This window comes from Monodelphis domestica, chromosome 5 (assembly GCF_027887165.1).
Source record: "Monodelphis domestica isolate mMonDom1 chromosome 5, mMonDom1.pri, whole genome shotgun sequence".
In the NCBI taxonomy this organism is placed as follows: Eukaryota; Metazoa; Chordata; class Mammalia; order Didelphimorphia; family Didelphidae; genus Monodelphis; species Monodelphis domestica.
Window position 1 is genome coordinate 14,643,253 of NC_077231.1, and position 14,116 is coordinate 14,657,368.

The 14,116-nt window shown below is 36.4% G+C and overlaps 2 protein-coding genes across 15 annotated transcripts in view; one reads left to right on the plus strand and one right to left on the minus strand.

Annotated features, from left to right (window-relative positions):
* PPFIBP1 (PPFIA binding protein 1) overlaps window positions 1–14,116 on the plus strand; it is a 238,084-nt gene that overhangs the window by 84,259 nt on the left and 139,709 nt on the right. Inside the window, exons 1-2 of one of the 13 annotated variants that reach the window (XM_056797646.1) lie at window positions 4,308–4,434; window positions 6,521–6,577. The exons of 10 other annotated variants lie outside the window; for them this stretch is intronic. The gene's annotated coding sequence lies outside the window, so the exon portion shown is untranslated. 2 more of the 13 variants (XM_056797644.1, XM_056797645.1) reach the window with 2 other exon arrangements.
* C5H12orf71 (chromosome 5 C12orf71 homolog) lies at window positions 1,974–3,971 on the minus strand. Of its 2 annotated transcripts, none has more exons than XM_056797655.1 (2): window positions 2,890–3,969; window positions 1,974–2,377 (listed from the first exon to the last, which is right to left on the minus strand). In XM_056797655.1, exons 1-2 carry the CDS (start codon window positions 3,562–3,564, stop codon window positions 2,066–2,068), a joined length of 987 nt encoding a protein of 328 aa, XP_056653633.1. In that variant the 5' UTR covers window positions 3,565–3,969; the 3' UTR covers window positions 1,974–2,065. The 2 variants fall into 2 exon arrangements, with proteins under 2 accessions (XP_056653633.1, XP_056653634.1); XM_056797656.1 differs by having other exon boundaries at window positions 2,235–2,406; window positions 2,890–3,971.

Here is a 14,116-nt window from a genome sequence, read left to right on the forward strand (position 1 = left end):
ATGATTTCATTCTTTATATTTAAGTAATTTAGCCATTTTGAATTTATTTTGGAATAGGATGTGAGATGTTTATCTAAATCCGATTTTTTCCCATACTGTTTTCCAATTTTTCCAGCAGTTTTTGTCAAATAGTGACTCTTGTTCTAAAATCTGGGATCTTTGGGTTTATCAAACACTAGCTTGCTGAGGTCATTTCCTCCTTGTCTATTCTATTGATCTCTATCTTCTTCTCATTGATCTTCTATCTCTTAGCTAGTACCATATAGTTTTGATGACCACTGCTTTATAGTACAACTTAAGATCTGGTACTGCTAGACCACCATCCTTAACATTTTTTTTATTATTTCCCTTGATATTCTTGATCTTTTGTTCTTCCAGATGAACTTTGTTATACTTTTTTTCTATTTCTATAAAAAAGTTTCTTGGGTAGTTTGATGTCACTGAATAAGTAAATTAATTTGGGTAGGATTGTTATTTTTATTAGCTCATCCTACCCATGAGCAATTAATGTTTTTCCAATTATTTAGATCTACTTTCATGTGAAGTGTTTTGTAATTGTGTTCATGTAATTCCTCTGTTTGTCTTGGCAGATTTCTAATATTTTATACTCTTTAGAGCTATTTTAAGTGGAGTTTGTTATTCTAACTCTTGCTGCTGAGTTTTGTTGGAAATACTGAAATGCTAATGATTTATGTGGGTTTATTTTGTACCCTGAAACTTTGCTAAAGTTGTTATTTCCACTATCCTTTTAGTTGATTTTCTAGGATTTTTTAAGTATATCATCATATCTGCAAAGAGTGATAGTTTAGTTTCCTCATTGTGTTCTTTAATTCCTTCAATTTCTTTTTCTTTTCTAATTGCTATTGCTAGCATTTCTAGTACAATATTAAATAATGACAATGATGAGCATCCTTGCTTCACTCCTGAACTTATTGGGAAGGCTTGTAACTTGTCCCCATTACAGATGATACTTGTTGTTTTTCATTATATATTGTTCATTATTTTGAGGAAGGGCCCAGCTATTCCTATACTTTCTAGTGTTTTTAATAGGAATGGGTATCATATTTTTTCAGTCTTTTTCTTCATTTATTGAGAAAATCATGTGATTTTTATTGGTTTGATTATTGATTTGGTCAGTTATGTGGATGGTGTTCCTAATATTGAATCATCCTTGCATTCCTGGTATCTCACCTGATCATAGTGAATAACCCTCCTGATCACTTGCTGGAGTCTTTTTGCTAGTATTCTATTTAAGATTTTTGTATCTATGTTCATTAAGGAGATTGGTCCATAGTTTTGTTTTTGTCTGCCTGACTTTGAAATCAGAACCATATTTGTCTCATGAAAAGAATTTGTTGACTTTTTCTTTGTTTATTTTGTCAAATACCTTACTACTCTTCCGCCAATATACAGTATTGCTTCTAAGATGGAAGGTAAGAGTTTAAAAAAAAAACAAATTGCATATATTTTCAGATTTTCTCAATGTATTGATCAGTTTTGCTGATTTTATTTTTCTTTTTTCCTCTTTGTCTTTAAAAATGAGGGAGACAGGAAAATTATATCATATAAAAACAGAACCTATCAATGGGTCAGACTATTGTTCTGATCATACTTATTATCTGGCATATGTTGTAAAGACTGCCTTTCTAACTAAGCTAATTACTCCTATATCAAAATTATCATTACACTTAGGAGTTTTTCACTTTAAAGGTGGGTTAGGAAGATCAGAGAGGGAAAAGGATGGACCAAGAAAATCTTGGGCTTAGACAAATTTTAAATAAAAATATACCTGTTACTTTGAAATGCCATAATATATAGTTACTTAATCACTTTGGGAATCTTTTTAAAGAAAATATTTCTGATAAATCTTAAAGTATTACATTAGTGTAGTTTAAATAATAAAGTCTAATCATTAACAAATGTTGTAAGCAGTAAATGATTATGTCAGAAGTAAGTAAACATGAGAAACAAAAGAAATTTAGATGTATTTTATTAGAGTTAAAGGTGACCCTTTGGGGAAAGTGGGACAGTTGCTATTACAAAGATAGAAATCCAGTGACTATAGTTAGGTAGATTTGGGAATGTCCTGGGGTTGGACTCTTCTTTCTCTATATGAGCGCTGTCTTCTCTGGACTAGGTGTTTTGTGCCCTTGGTGGCCTTGTTTTGGGATTGTTCTCTCCCTGAAAGTGAGGAAAAGACTTGCTCCCTTAACCACCTGAGAAGCCGACCTATGTTCAAACAGGACAGTGACTGTATTTCTGGGGAAGCAGAAGATTGGTTCTCTCTCTTTCCTGTGGAGAGTGAGGAAGATTCTGCAGAACTTCTCCCCTTACTCTTACAGCTTGGTGTTTCCTTCCTTTCCTGCCAAGCCTCCATCTGCCAAGGAAATGAGGGGGTTACACCACCTGAGAGAAATGTGGAAGAGAGTGACTTGCCTCTTAGCTCCTTAAGAGTGTTCTGACAATGTTTGTGAAAGGTGGAAATTTATATGGTGTTTGGTCCATCATTTTCACATTAGCACTTTATTATCTAATCCTAAAAGAATATATCTAGCTCATATTTATTTCCTTGACATTTTCCCTCTAGTCCTTTTGCTTTCCTACTTGCTTCTTATTTTCTTGTACTTTGAAGGATAATAATTTCCCTCACTGTTTTTTTTTTTCCTTCAGTACTTGCCTACTACCCCAAATTACTTCAACAGGTCTAACTTGTCCTATTTGGGAAAATTAAAGCTTTGTTTTGGGCTTTCCCACAGCAACCCTTCATTCTGCTTCCTTCCTCCCCCCCCCCCCCCCCTTCCTCATGCTTGGTAACAACTCTTGCTCACCTCTTCCCTTTGCAAAGTGATTTCTCAGTGAAACATTCACAGAGTATTATATATACTTAACCTTTTTTGTTGCTCTGAGCTGGCACTCCTGTGGTATGACTGGTTGGACCAGATGCCCATTTTCTGGATGTTGACCAGTTGAAGAGTCGTGAGACATGTTCTCATCTTGGATGGACTTAGTGATGGTTTTAATGGTGTCTGAAGGGGAAGCTGTGGAGATGGGGGAATCTTTGGTGACTGGGGAATCTTCTTTTGCGAGTGACTTAAGAACAAAACTATCATCTCCCCTGTGATTATCTTTATCTGTTTCAAGCTTTTGAACAAAACAGTCCAGTTCTTCCATAGGCTGGTATGTATTTTGTTCTGTGTTGGTGTCTGCCCAGCTTTTTTCTTTCTTTAAATTCCAGGCAGACATTGAATCTGAGTGGTCAGGTCCCAGATCAATATCCCACGCTAGGGTAATACTAAGTTTGGAAATTTCATCTGCTTTGGTCTGAACTCGGCTGAATCTTCTTTTGGGTCTCCTTGCATTTTCAGTCAGCCATGCTCCTTGGATGGGTGGGAGGAAATGAGTGGACTCACTCTCTGGGCCTGTTTCCATATAGGAGTTTATATCCTGTGAGGGAAAATAGCCCACAGAGAGACTGAAGTTGGACTCAGAGCTGCTAATCTCTGTGTCGGCACTATTAGTCTGGGAGGAGGGGGATGCCATAGTGTCCAAGGGGTCAGACCTCATGACCTGGGTCTGGTCTTTTAGACCTTCCTCATCTAAGGAAAAAGGGGAAAGTCACTAATACTGTTTGAGTAACTATCCATTCCCATGCTTCCCATGACTGCCATCCCATACTCCTAGGATTTTGTACTCTTAATCTTCCAGGCATTGGAGGCTACTATCTTCCTTAAGAAACCCATTGTAGTATGTAATAGCTTGTCTCCCTAGCACGTTCCTCCCAACATCCTGACTCTATTCTTCTTCTATTGCGGCAGTTTCAAAGCTTAGGTAGGACAGTTTATATGTCTTTGATATGCCAAGCTCTAGTAGGAGCCCTCATCAGGGAGAGTAACTAGAAGGCTTCTGATTTATTAACTGTGAAGGGCTATAAATCATTTTGGATCCTGAGAGTCAGTAGCTCAAAGTCCAACTGTCACAGGAATATGTTCTGGGACCGTTGGTTACCGTGGCAACCTATTGACCTAAGGCACTAAGTAGCAATTCAGAAGTAGGGCCCAAGAGGCAAAGAACAGAACATTGGACACTATTAGGCTAGGAGAAACTGCTAGAGGGACAGAGTATCTATTCTTTTCTTTCTAGCACTAGAGTTCCTATACTATCGCAGACTAGTGAAGATTTCACTAGTATGGTGGTGAGAGTCTCTTCCTATTACGTTGAAGAGGGAGCCATTTCTTTTACTGATGGAGAGGGAAATGGTAGCTTTGTATCCTCTTGGAATGCATGGGTATGTGAGGATAGACTAAAAAACACTAGAACTCTTCCTCCCTTCTCCTAATATATATAATCATGAATGGCATGGGCATAAGTTGGACTTTGACTTATTCATGAATCCAGAATAGTAAGATAAAAAGACCCTCTTTGCAACCTGATGAGGTAAGTTTAGGGAGAATAAGAAATACTATTTCATATATCAGTTCCTGTCAGAAGTATGTTGCTTCAATCAGTGTTGCTTCATGTTTGTTATTGCTATTTACCAAAATTATTTTTGAAGACATTTTAATCTTTTAATAATAAAAGCAATAGCAGCTTAGGTTTATAAAACATTTTACTTTGTCACCTTAATTTTTATTATGGACTTAATCATCAGTAATAAACATTTCAATAAACAACTAAGAACACAAAAGACGAAAGAGAATGTGAATCTGGGAACTTATATTACATAGGATTTTGCTTAACAAAGTAGTAACAAAGCTGCCCAGCTTATATATCCCCTCTGAACTTATTTTTGTTTTTATTTTGTATATTTAAAGATATTTTATTAATGCTTTTTTCCTTATTTCTTTGTGTGTCTTTTGCTATCCACTAACCCATTTGTTTGTTCAGCCACTTTTGTGTCAAATCTGACTCTTTGTGACCTCATTGGAGGTTTTCTTGGCAAAGATCCTGGAGTGATTTGCCATTTCTTTCTCAAGCTCATTTTACGGATGAAACAACTGAGGCAGAGTTAAGTGACTTGTCCAAGTCATTGAACTATCAAGTATCTGAGACCAAATTTGAACTCTGGTCTTCCTGACTCTTAAGCCTGGTGCTCTCTCCACTATGCCAGTTAGCTACTCCACTTACCCATCCCTTCCAACAATGAGAAGCTCTTTCTTGTAACAAATAAATATAGTCAAGTAAAACAAATCAACACATTGACCAGTGTTCAGAATGTACTTGTTCTGTACCTTTAGTAATAAATCACTCTCAACCAAGAGGCAGGAGATACCAAATGATTGGTGTTTGATGAGAGTCCTTATTACAAATTTTCAAAGATTTTTACATATATTATTTTATTTGGTGCTAGAAGCAACTTTGTTGAGGATTTATATATAATATATAACTGGGCATTATTATCCCCATTTTATATAAAAGGAAACATAGGGCCACTGATAAGCTGCTTGAATTAATTCAGTAAGTACATGTCACAAGTAGCATTTGAACTGATTTTCTGCTGACTTTAAAATTTTTGCATTTTGCTTATTAGTAATATAATTGAAATCCTTCATGCATGCTCAAAGTATTAATAGCAAGAGACTGAAATTTTTCTCCTTTTATTCTTAATAGTATTTTCCTGTCAATTACATGAAAAAATGTTAAGCCTCCATTTAAAACATTTTTTAGTGAAATTTCTTCCCCTTCCCTGACACAGCAAGCAATTTGATGTAGATTTTACATGTACAATAACATAAAATATTTTTCCATATTAATCATTTTTGTGGAAGACAATTCAAACAAAAAAATGAAGAAGAAAAGTGATACAGTATGTTTTGTTCTACATTTAGACTCCATCAATTCTTTTTCTGGAGAAGGTTGGCATTTTTCATCAGAAGTCCTTGGGCATTATCTTGAATCACTGTATTGCTAAGAATAGCTAAGTCATTCCCAGTTGTTCTTCATATAATATTGCAGTTACTGTGTACAATGTTCTCCTGGTTCTGCTCATTTCACTCGGCATCAGTTCATATATATACATCTTTTCCTCGTTTTTCTGAAATCATCCTTCTCATCATGTCTGATATCTTCCACTCCAACTTGTTGAGCCATTCCCCAACTGTTGGACAACCCCTCAATTTCTGATTTTTTGTCACCACAAAAAGAGTTGTTATAAACATTTTTTAGGTCCTTCCCTTCCCACATCCCTTTTTTCATGATCTCTTATGGAATAGACTGAGTAGTGGTATTACAAGATCAAAGGATATGCATGGATTCATGGCCCTTTGGGCCTGCCCTGCTATGGCTTGATTAGTTCACAGCTCTACCAGCAAGGCATTAGTGTCTCAATTTTGCCACATCCCCTCCAATAATTATCACTTCCCTTTATTGTCATAATGGCCGGTCTGACTGGTAGGAGAGGTACCTCAGCATTGTTTTAATTTGTGTTTCTCTAATCAAGAGTGAATTAGAAAATGTTTTCATATGATTATTGATAACTTTTATTTCTTCATCTGAAAATTGCTTGTTTAAATTCTTTGACCAGTTGTCACGGACTATCACTGACTATTGGAGGAAGATTGGTATGAGATAGAGAATTTAGGTAAGAGATGACATACTGGAGTTCTGGTTCTGTGAGAAGAAAAGGGAATGGATATGAGAAATGTTGTAGTAGAGACAAGATTTGAGAATAGATTAAATATGTAGAATGAGGATTCAAGGAAAACAAGGTTGTGAACCTGAGAAAATGGAGAGGGTTACTCTTAATAGTAATAGGAAACCTTGGAAGAGGGAAGAGTTTGAGAGGAAAAATAATGAATTTAATTTTGAGTTCACAAGCCCATGTGTTTTGAAATAAAAAGACCAGAGTAGCCAGGTAGCTTAATGGATAGAGAGCTAAGCCTTCAGATGGGAGGTCCTGGCATTCAAAATCTGGCCACAGAGACTTTGTAGCTGGGTGACTCTGGGCAAGTCACTTATCCCCAATTGCCCTTACTACTCTTCTGCCTTAGGCTGATATTTAATGTTGATTCTGAAACAGAAGGAAAAGGACTAAAAACAAAATGAGTTGGTGATATGGAATTGGAGCTCAGGAGAAATATAAGAAAGAAGAGGAAATTTTCATTTTAATAAAACTACCCAACATATCACCATGTCTGTGATATAAACAGTATTCTATGCCCATATTCTTCATCTTACAAAGAAAAGAAGGAGGTACATTTTCTTGTCTTTAGGACCAAATGTGGTCATTATAATTACATGTTATTCAAGGGTTTTTGTTTTGATGGTTTATGTTCACATTGTGAATATATTTTTTCCTGTTTCTACTTATGCTACTTTATATCAACTCATTTGACTCTTTTTAGGTGCCTCCCAATTCCTCCTGTTTATCACAGTAACATTCCATTACTTTCATGTTGCATGATTTATTTAGCTGTGCCCCATTACTGAGCATCTTTTTTTTTTCCATTTCTTAAGGAGGAGTTGTTTAAAAAATATATTTTGGTTCCTAAAACACCAGTGTAAAAGTTGAAAAACCTTTTGATAATCTGCAATAGGAAGGGTGCTTTAAAAACATGGAGCACATTTAACTTAATTTCAAGGCCATTTCTTGAGGACATTTTACTCCTCATTTTGGTGTTGATTATCTCTATTTCAAGGTCTCAGACCCTACTCACTGGCCACATTCTGAGCTGTGGGTTGAGAATAATACATGGCTGAGTATAATCCACATGTAAGCCAAAAACACAAGTAGCTTTTGTGTTATCCTTACCTCTTTTTCTTGCAGTTATTTTGTATAATAAAGAGATGGCTATGGTTAGGGCTGTACCAAAAAAGCTCAATATCTTAACAACTTCCCTTTATGATTAGAATAAAATAAAGATGGGGAGGTCCTGGATTCAGGTTTAGCCTATGACACATCCTGTGGGACCTTGGACAAGTCACTTAACCCAAATTGCTTGCCCTTCCCCTATTTCTGCTTTGGAACTGATACTTCATTCTTAATTCTAAGATGTAAGATGAGGATTTTTTAAAAAGGCACCTTATCCTCACACCTTCACGCAGAAATTAGCTGCTCTAAGCCCATAAAAATTCTGTTTTATAATGGCTTCTAACTGGATGTCATGACTTCCCTTGTGATGTAAGTAAATAAGTTTAAATGTTGTTATCCCCAAACTACTTTTTTCCTCCAATGGGATTTTTAAATTCTCCAAATTAAAAATAATGCAATTTTTAAATTTTTCTAAATTTTTGTTGGTAATGGATTTTCTTTAGAGTGGGTCCTGAATATATGTATATTTTTGGTTGAAAATATAATTTAACTGCCTTGTCTAAAATAACTTCAAACCAAAACTAACTATAAAGCATGATTATTGAAAAATTTATGATGTCTAATTTCTTTAATTATATGATAAAGGAGCATATACTGAAGGAAGTAGAAGCCTAGTTTGGTGAATATAATTCTAAACATTCAGTGAAGAAGGTCTGGGTTCAAATGCAGACTTTTAATAGGATTTACTGAATGGTCTTCAGTCTTAGATTTTATCTCTTTGGCCTCAGAGGAAATTTCCACACTGAAAAGATGTATCCCATGTGTCTGTTTTGAGTTCTAATGACATAGTTAAAGTATGTATCAGTGGATGTTGCAAAGTGCCTAAAAAGTGTATCAAGCATTGATTAGGGAAAGGGAGCTCAAATAGGGCCAAAATAAAAGATCAGTGACTATGGTATGGATAGGTCACTGCTGAATCATAAAAATTTACCTTAGAAAGAGACATTGGTAGCTGTGTGACCCTAAACAAATCATTTAAACCTGATTGCCTAGCCCTTACCTTCTTCTGTCTTAGAATTGAAGCATAAAAAATAACAAAGACCTTGGGGATCCTCTGATCTGGTACTATTACATTTTACAAGAAGAAACTGAGGCCCAGAATCTTAAACAATCATCAGGCATTTATTAGGGCAGGAACTTTGCTAGATGCTAAGATATAAAGATGAATTTGAAGTAATTTCTACCTTATATCTAGTGATATTCTGTTGGGGGAAGACAACTTTTATAATATAAGAAATCAGGATTTGATCTATGATATCAACAGAATAGGGGACTACAGGATGAGAAAGTTCCTTCTACCAATGCAGGGTAGGCAAATTCTCTGTGACCTTATGTAGTCCTAGAAGGTTACCTAACCAAAAATGTGTACACTACTGTACTGTTGGTAGAGTTGTAATCGACTCCAGCCATTTTAGAGAGCACTTTGGAACTATACCTAAAGGTCTCAAAAACTGCATATCCTTTGATCCAGCAATACCATTACTAGGTCTGTATCCTAAAGAGATTTGTAAAAAGAAAAGAAAAAAGACCTATTTGTTCAAACAAGTTTATTGCAACTCTCTGTGGGAGCAAAAACTTGGAAATTGAGGAATCTGCCATTAATTGGAGAAGGCTGAACACAGGTTGAACTATTGTGCTATGGTCAGGATGGTCAGGATGATTTCAGAAGAATCTGAAAAAAATTAACATGAATTGATGCAAACTGAAGTGAGCAGAACCTGAAGAACATTGTATATAGTGACAGCAATACTTTGTGACCTAGTTATTTTCATTTTTTGAATAAGTTGAATAAGTTTATTTAGTCAATTTAGAACATTATTCCTTGGTTACAATAATCACATTATTTCCCTCACTCTGCTCCACCCACTCTTCCTGCAGCCAACATGCAATTTCATTGGGTATTACTTGTGTCCTTGATCAGAACCTATTTCCATGTTGTTGTTTACATTAGGATGTTCATTTAGAGTCTACATCCCCAACCATATCCCGTTGACCCATGTATTCAAGCAGTTGCTTTTCTTCGGTGTTTTTACTCCCACAGTGTTTCCTCTGGATATGGATGGTGTGGTTTTTCTCGTAGGTTCCTTCAACTTGTTCAGGATTGCCACTAATGGAGAAGTCCATTACATTCGATTGTAACACAGTGTATCAGTCTCTGTGTACATGTTTTCCAGTTCTGCTACTCTCACTGCATCAGTTCCCGGAGGTTGTTCCAGTCTCCATGGAATTCCTCCACTTTATTATTCCTTTTAGCACAATAGTATTCCATCACCAACATATACCACAATTTGTTCAGCCATTCCCTAATTGAAGGGCATCCCCTCATTTTTCAATTTTTTGCCACCACAAAGCGTACAGCTACGAATATTTTTTTACATGTCTTTTCCCTTCTTATCTCTTTGGGGTAAAAACCCAGAGTGCTATGGCTGGATCAAAGGACAGACAGTCTTTTATTACCCTTTGAGCATAGTTCCAAATTGCCCTCCAGAATGGTTGGATCAATTCACAACTCCACCAGCAATGAATTAATGTCCCGACTTTTCCACATTCCCTCCAACATTCATTAGTTTCCTTTGCTGTCATGTTAACCAGTCTGCTAGGTGTGAGGTGATACCTCAGAGTTGTTTTGATTTGCATTTCTTTGATTATAAGAGATGTAGAATATTTTTCATGTGCTTATTAATAGTTTTGATTTCTTTAACTGAAAATTGCCTATTGATGTCCCTTGCCATTTTTCAATTGGAGAATAGTTTGATTTTTTTGTGTGCAACTGGTTTAGCTCTTTATAAATTTGAGTAATTAGATCTTTGTCAGGGTTTTTGTAATGAAGATTGTTTCCCAATTTGTTGTTTCCCTTCTGATTTTAGTTACATTGGTTTTGTTTGTACAATAACTTTTTAATTTGATGTAATCAAAATTATTTATTTTACATTTTGTGACTCTTTCTAAGTCTTGCTTGGTTTTAAAGTCTTTCCCTTCCCACAGGTCTGACATGTATACTATTCTGTGTTTGCCTAATTTACTTATAGTTTCCTCCTTTACATTCAAGTCATTCACCCATTCTGAGTTTATCTTGGTGTAGGGTGTGAGGTGTTGATCCAAACCTAATCTCTCCCACACCGTCTTCCAATTTTCCCAGCAGTTTTTATAAAATAGTGGATTTTTGTCCCCAAAGCTGGGATCTTTGGGTTTGTCATAGACTGTCTTGCTGAGGTCATTTACCCCAAATATATTCTACTGATCCTCCTTTCTGTCTCTTAGCCAGTACCAAATTGTTTTGATGACCACTGCTTTATAGTATAGTTTGAGGTCTGGGTCTGCATGTCCTCCTTCCTTTGCATTTTTTTCAAGATTTCCCTGGATATCCTTGATCTTGTGTTCTTCCAAATGAACTTAGTTATGGTTTTTTCTAATTCAGTAAAGAAGTTTTTTTTTGGTAGTTCAATGGGTATGGCACTAAATAAGTAAATTAATTTGTGTAGGATTGTCATTTTTATTATGTTAGCTCATCCCACCCATGAGCAATCAATGTTTCTCTAATTCTTTAGATCTAGTTTTAATTGTGTGGAGAGTGTTTTGTAGTTGTGTTCATATAGTTCCTGAGTTTGTCTCAGTAGATAGATTCCTAAATATTTTATATTGCTCTAGGGTGATTTTAAATGGAATTTCTCTTTCTAATTCTTGCTGCTGAAATGGGTTAGAGATATATAGAAATGCTGATGACTTATGCGGGTTTATTTTGTATCCTGCAACTTTGCTAAAGTTGTTGATTATTTCGAGTAACTTTTTGGTTGATTCTCTAGGATTCTTTAAGTAAACCACCATATCATCTGCAAAGAGTGATAGCTTGGTCTCCTCACTGCCAATTTTAATACCTTAATTTTTTTTTCTTCGCTAATTGCTACTGCTAGTGTTTCTAGTACAATGTTAAATAATAGAGGTGATAATGGGCATCCTTGTTTTACTCCTGATCTCATTGCAGATGATGTTTGCTGATGGTTTCAGATATATACTGCTTATTATTTTTAGAAAAGGCCCTTCTATTCCTATACTTCCTAGTCTTTTCAATAGGAATGGGTGTTGTATTTTACCAAAGGCTTTTTCTGCATCTATTGAGATAATCATGTGATTTTTGTCAGTTTGCTTGTTAATATGGTCAATTATGTGGATGGTTTTCATAATATTGAACCATCCTTGCATTCCTGGTATGAATCCTGCCTGGTCATAGTGGATGACCCTTGTGATGACTTGCTGGAGTCTTTTTGCTAGTATCCTATTTAAGATTTTTGCATCTATATTCATTAGGGAGATTGGTCTATAGTTTTCTTTCTCTGTTTTTGACCTGCCTGGCTTTGGGATCAGTACTGTGTTTGTGTCATAAAATGGATTTGGGAGAACTCCTTCTTGGCTTACTCTGTCAAATAGTTTGTATAATATTGGAATTAGTTGTTCTTTGAATGTTTGATAGAATTCATTTGTGAATCCATCTGGACTTGGGGATTTTTTCTTAGGGAGTTCTTTGATGACTTCTTCTTGGCAGCTTGTAACATCTTTTCTTTGGTCTGATAGTTTTTGAATTTGGCTATAACATTCCTGGGTGTTGTTAGTTTGGCATTAAGTACAGGAGATGATCTGTGGATTCTTTCAATCTCCACTTTTCCCTCTTCTTCTAGAATATCGGAGCAGTTTTCTTGAATAATTTCCTGTAGTATGATGTCCAGGATTTTTCTTTTGTCATGGTCTTCTGGTAGACCAATGATTCTTAAATTGTCTCTACTTGAATGATTTTCTAAATCCTCTGTTTTGTGAATTAGATGATTCATATTTTCCTCAATTTTTTGCATTCTTTTGGTTTTGTTTTATAGTGTCCTGCTGCCTTGTGAGGTCACTTGGTTCTAGTTGTTGTATTCTGGTTCTTAAAGACTGGATTTCATCCCTGGCTTTTTGGTCATCCTTCTCCTTCTGGTCTGATTTTCTTTGGAGGTCATCTTTCATCCTCTACCTCATCTTTCATCTTCTTTGCCTCATCTTTCATCTTCTTTACCTCATTTTTCATCTCCTTTGCCTCATTTTCCAGCTGGTTGATTTTTCTTTCAAGACACTATTTTCTCGTTTTAATTCAAGTGCCTCTGTTTCCAGATGACTTATCTTAGTTTTTAAGTTCTTTTCCCAATTGTCTTCAGCCTTTCTTAATTGTGTTTTGAATTGCATTTTGAGTTCTTCCAAAGTCTGTATCAATTCGCTGGGATTTCTGATTTATTGTTTGCTGATCCCTACCCCTCTGTTCCGTTCACTGTATAGAAGCTGTCTATTGTAATTTCTTTCTTCTTTTTCTGTTGTTTGCTCATATCTACCCCTTCTTTGCTCCCCGTATTTGTCTGTGCTCTTGCTCCTCTAATTTTTTCTGTTTTGGCGGCTTCTGTCAGTCTCCCCTTTTTGCGCTTTGGTAGAATATCTCTAGGTGCAGTCTGTGGGGGAGGGATGTTGGGGTTTGAGCTTCCCTGTCCTCTGGAGGCTTTTGATTGTATTAAAGTCCAGCAGTCAATGAGGGAGGGGTGTGGAGCCTTGGCTCCCCTGACTTCTGAAGACTTTTGATGGGATTAAGTTCAGCTTGGTTGGGCTGGATGTGCTCTGAGGCCAAAACTTCCTGGAAGGCTGGAGCAAATATGGAGGATCTCCACAGCTCTGGCCAGGCTGCCAGCTCTATGCTCCCTCTCTAGCTCCTTCCCTGCTGTCCGTGTTTGATGCTCTAAGCTTGGCATTGCCCTGCCTACAAGGTATACCCTCCATACCAGCACCTTTTTCCGCCCAGAGGTTCCCGCTGCGGCTGGAGTCTCAGTGCTCTAGGTTGATGAGGGGACTGGGACTTTCCTTCTGACTTCCCCTTAAACGCAAGTGTTCTCAGATTTCGGCTTTTGTGGGGACATACCTTTTGAATTGAGTCCAGCAGGAGAGTTCCTTTGCTCTGTCTTGTTGTTAGGTTTGATTTTTAGTCCCCTAGGAGCATTCAGTTTGTGATCGGTAATGAAGGGTTGACCTAGTTATTTTCAGCAATGCAGTGACATAATTCCAGAGACTTATGATGAAAAATTCCATTTGTTCTCCTGGAAAGAACTGATGGAATCTGAATGCAGACTGAAACATACCTTATTTCACTTCTTATAATTCTTTACTTTTTTTGTTTGATATCTCTTCTACAAATTTGGTGAAATTTTATAGGTTTGCATATGTTAAATCTGTATCCGATTGCTTACCAATCTTGGGGCAGGGAGTAGAGTGGAAAGAAGGGAAAGAGGGAGATTATTTGGG

What these genes read in the sequence shown, in the direction of transcription:
- C5H12orf71 (XM_056797655.1), bottom strand. Translation starts at nt 3,564, where the DNA reads ATGAGGTCTGACCCCTTGGACACTATGGCATCCCCCTCCTCCCAGACT. An exon ending in AGCTCAGAGCAACAAAAAAG is followed by an intron (nt 2,378 to 2,889) that starts GTTAAGTATATA and finishes TTTCCTTGGCAG; the next exon opens with ATGGAGGCTTGGCAGGAAAG.